The sequence below is a fragment of the Gekko japonicus genome, unplaced genomic scaffold (genome assembly GCF_001447785.1).
Source record: "Gekko japonicus isolate JY-2015 unplaced genomic scaffold, Gekko_japonicus_V1.1 scaffold573, whole genome shotgun sequence".
NCBI classification, from domain to species: Eukaryota; Metazoa; Chordata; class Lepidosauria; order Squamata; family Gekkonidae; genus Gekko; species Gekko japonicus.
The window spans coordinates 170910-174536 of NW_015176469.1; the positions used below are offsets into that span (position 1 = coordinate 170910).

At 47.4% G+C, this 3627-nt stretch overlaps 1 protein-coding gene across 1 annotated transcript in view; it reads left to right on the plus strand.

Annotated features, from left to right (window-relative positions):
* Window positions 1–763: 763 nt before the first annotated feature.
* Window positions 764–3627, plus strand: part of ARRDC3 (arrestin domain containing 3) — a 16838-nt gene continuing 13974 nt past the window's right edge. Inside the window, exon 1 of the mRNA XM_015427132.1 lies at window positions 764–1287. Coding sequence (XP_015282618.1) covers window positions 1008–1287 — 280 coding nt within the window. The 5' untranslated portion in view covers window positions 764–1007. The remainder of the gene's footprint in view (window positions 1288–3627) is intronic.

Consider the following 3627-nt stretch of genomic DNA (forward strand, 5'->3'; position numbering starts at 1 on the left):
GCATTCCTGGCTCCCATTATTTCCAATGGGTCTTCAAGTCTCTCCCATTGTTTTCAGTGGGCAATCCTGTCCTTCCTTTTAGTACATCCCCATTTGGGGATTCAGGATACCAGCAAAATCATTCTGTATCCTAGAAGAATGATTTCCAAGTCAATTTTAAAAATCCAACAAAGATTTGAACCAAGAAGGCAAAGCAGGAATTCTCCAGCCTCCATTAGGTCACTAGGTCTCCCTTTGAGGCGATACACATACCCCCCCCCCATTCCGAATTACTGTTGTTTTTAATCCATTAAACTAGGGGGGGAGAGAGAATGTACCACGTATTGTAATGCAACATGCTGTCCTAAATTACCCAGCATAGCCGTGGGAAGACAGCTGCCCCTGCCTTCTCCAGACCCTTCCGCTCTGTTCCAGCCCTGAGCAGGCGGCAATGCTTTGGGGCGCCTGTAATCAGCTGTTCGGAGCTCTGGCGGGCAGCCCGCTCTCGGTCACTTCGCACTTCCACACTTAAGAGGAACGATTCTCTTTTTCAAAGCTGCTCCCTGCTGATTCTCGGGTTGTGAAACACCTTCCTCGAGGTTAGGACAATTTTTTTAAATCCACGCCAAGAGACAGAAGAAAAGGGACGTGAGGTCCCTTGCAAGAAACCACACCAGGAAAGAGCGCCGCTCTGTTACACCTACTGTACAGCGAGGAGAGGAGCGACGCATGCGCGCTGGGGTTGTTTTTCACAAAGCTCTTCTTAAAGTGAGCTGGCAGCCAGCAAGCGCTCGTCTTTGTACCGAGACCGCAGAGCTGGAGAGCAGCATCTAGCGTTGTTAAGCAATCCCAATGAAGCGCTTGTAGAGAACACACTGATCCTGCCTGCAATCTTTTTCGCAGGGCAGAGAAATTGATCAGTGTCAAGGAAAGATCACATTTTTATATGAGATCTTGACTTTTCTTCCCCCCTTTTTCTTACAGTATATTTTTATAGACTTTGTTATTGAAAAAAAAAACCCAACAACATGGTGCTGGGGAAGGTGAAGAGTTTGACAATAAGCTTTGACTGTCTTAATGACAGCAATGTCCCCGTCTATTCAAGCGGGGACACAGTCTCAGGAAGGGTGAATTTAGAAGTTACTGGGGAAATTAGAGTCAAATCGCTTAAAATCCATGCAAGAGGACATGCAAAAGTACGCTGGACTGAATCGAGAAATGCTGGATCCAATACTGCCTACACACAGAATTACACCGAAGAAGTAGAATATTTCAACCATAAGGATATCTTGATTGGGCACGAAAGAGGTAAGGCTGAATCTGAATCAATTACTCTAAGATGATATTTGAACCGTTTTTGCTGTCAAATGGCATCTCTCTCTCTTGATAACTGCAGTCTGGATGGTTATGCATTGAGATCCTAAGCACGTTTCCTTAAAAGCAAGTCCTATGGATGGAACGGGACTTACTCCCTAGTAAGTGTGTTTAGGATTGCAGCCATACATGTATAGCTATTTAGTATGGAAGAGACTGGAACCGCTTGTGCACTTCAGCTGTGAATATATGGGGCATCTGCAAAGTGTTTCTCCAAGAAGACTTTCTCCAACTCAGAGACCTTTTCACCAGCACATCGAGTTTACAAGGATTCGAAAATGAATTGATTCTAGTGGAAGGTGTGTTGTTGCAGTCTACTTACCCCCCCAAAAAAACCTCAATAAGATAGGTTGGAGGTTTATTAATACCAGGTTGGACTCTCGAGCTAATAAGTGATGGTTGGAGAATTGTTAGGAGATAAAGGGCTCCCTGCGGTTTATTTTGACACTTGCTTTCAGCACCCCACGTGCAGGTCCGCCTAGCCTTTTTCTCCTGAAAGCTCAGAAAAGTTGCTACGTTCACCATATTCTTTTCTAATTCTTCTGGTTAGCAAGAGCGATGCAAACCTATGGTGGGAGGGAGGAAGACCCCCAATTAGACGAATCTATTATTGAATCAAAGCATGATTTCTAAGTTGCGGAGTTCGGAAACCACTGTGGTCTGCTGTGTCAGTAGGGGAAATCTGCGAATGGAGAGTAAATTTTAGGTAGCAATTTCAGTTGCCGAGGGTTCAATCGATCTTCAGAGTCTTAATCTATTGTTTAAATGGTGCCAATGTGGAAGTATAGAAGACTCTAAGGTTGTTTTTCTGAAGTTTCCACCCTTTGTTAGAAGCGGTTCAATCCTGTTTGGGACCAGTACTGAAGAGAGGGAGGGGGTGCTCCTTCTCCTCACAGCAGATTGGTTACACGCGTCAGGTGGTGGCGATGACTTAATTCCTAGCACAAGAAAATGTTAAAACTGGTTATGTAATTTTGGCTTGCTTTCCCCCCCCCCTTATATTATTTTTGAAGATGCTGTAGATTTACTGCAGATATGGGAAGAATTTTGCGGGGAACGTCAAGGCTTTGGGGTTGTTCCATTTCTAGATCAGCCAGGAAGTTGCACAGTATGTTGTCCTGCTTCCAACGCAAGGACTGCATTTTATGAAAGCATGCAGTGCAACGATGGGTATTAGAAAGGTGGAAGAATGCAAACGTTCACCATAGCAAGAAGTTATTTTCGTTCCTGGCGTTTCCCTAAATTCGCAGTCTAAAGCTCCCCCCCCCCTCCGCGGAATGAGTGTGCCAAATCCATGCATTTTTGTTTGTTTCATATTTGGAGGGATGCAGGTGAAAGACTAAAATAAGCAAACATAATAAGCAGCCACCCTTTGGGGCAAACCGAATCGAGCTTGCACCTGTTAACACTGGCTGCAGTCTTTATTATGGGGGGAGGGGGTGGCTACGCTCTGCAAGCCTAGACCGCTTTAGAGAAGACCATCTTGAACGATTTTTAGAACGAAAAGATCTGGGTGAGACTTTGCCGTCTCTGAGCGGCCTGAGCTGATTCGCCTTTACAACGTGGGGCTGCGTTTACTGTAACCCGCACCCCAAAGTCAAACACGCAGAGGAGTTTCAATGACTTCGCCGTGGAGAGAGGCAGGCAGGCAGGCACTTCTCAGCCTAGCATGCTCACAGAAGTCACGCCCAGCGCTCACGCAGTCATTGGCCTGTTGGGGTTTGTTAGCCTGTTGCTAAGGCAATGCCAGCCCTTGATTGGAAGGAGGCGGGCGGTGGGTGAGCTCATAGGGTAGGGGGGGAGGTTAAGAAGCCAGTTCTAGTTCCTGAATCCTTCCACTGCTCAGCGTGCGGCGTAGTGGGGAGCCTTGTTCCTAGTGCCGCCCTTTGGGAGCCTGACTTTCTCCCTTTTGTCCTTTCCTCAGCTAGCGGCCGGCAGTGCTTGCATGGTAGTCTCTAGTGAGACTGAATAAGCGTGACCTTTCCAGCGGTGCCAGGGTCCTGGCCACATTGTAGAAAAAGGCTCGTTTCTGCGCCAGCCGCTGCACCCTCAGCTAGACTTCAGAGTTAAACGGGCTGCAGATCGCTCCCACTTGACATGCCAGAGAGAGAACGAGGATCACACGGCCACCACCAGCATACCTACCTGACTTGTTTGCGGGTTTTCCATGCACTTCAGTGGGACTTACCCTGAACATGCAGAGGATTGTAGCCTATTCCCTAGGCTCCGAAAGAACAATACCGGGGCGGGGGGGGGGGGCGGTGGTGACCACTA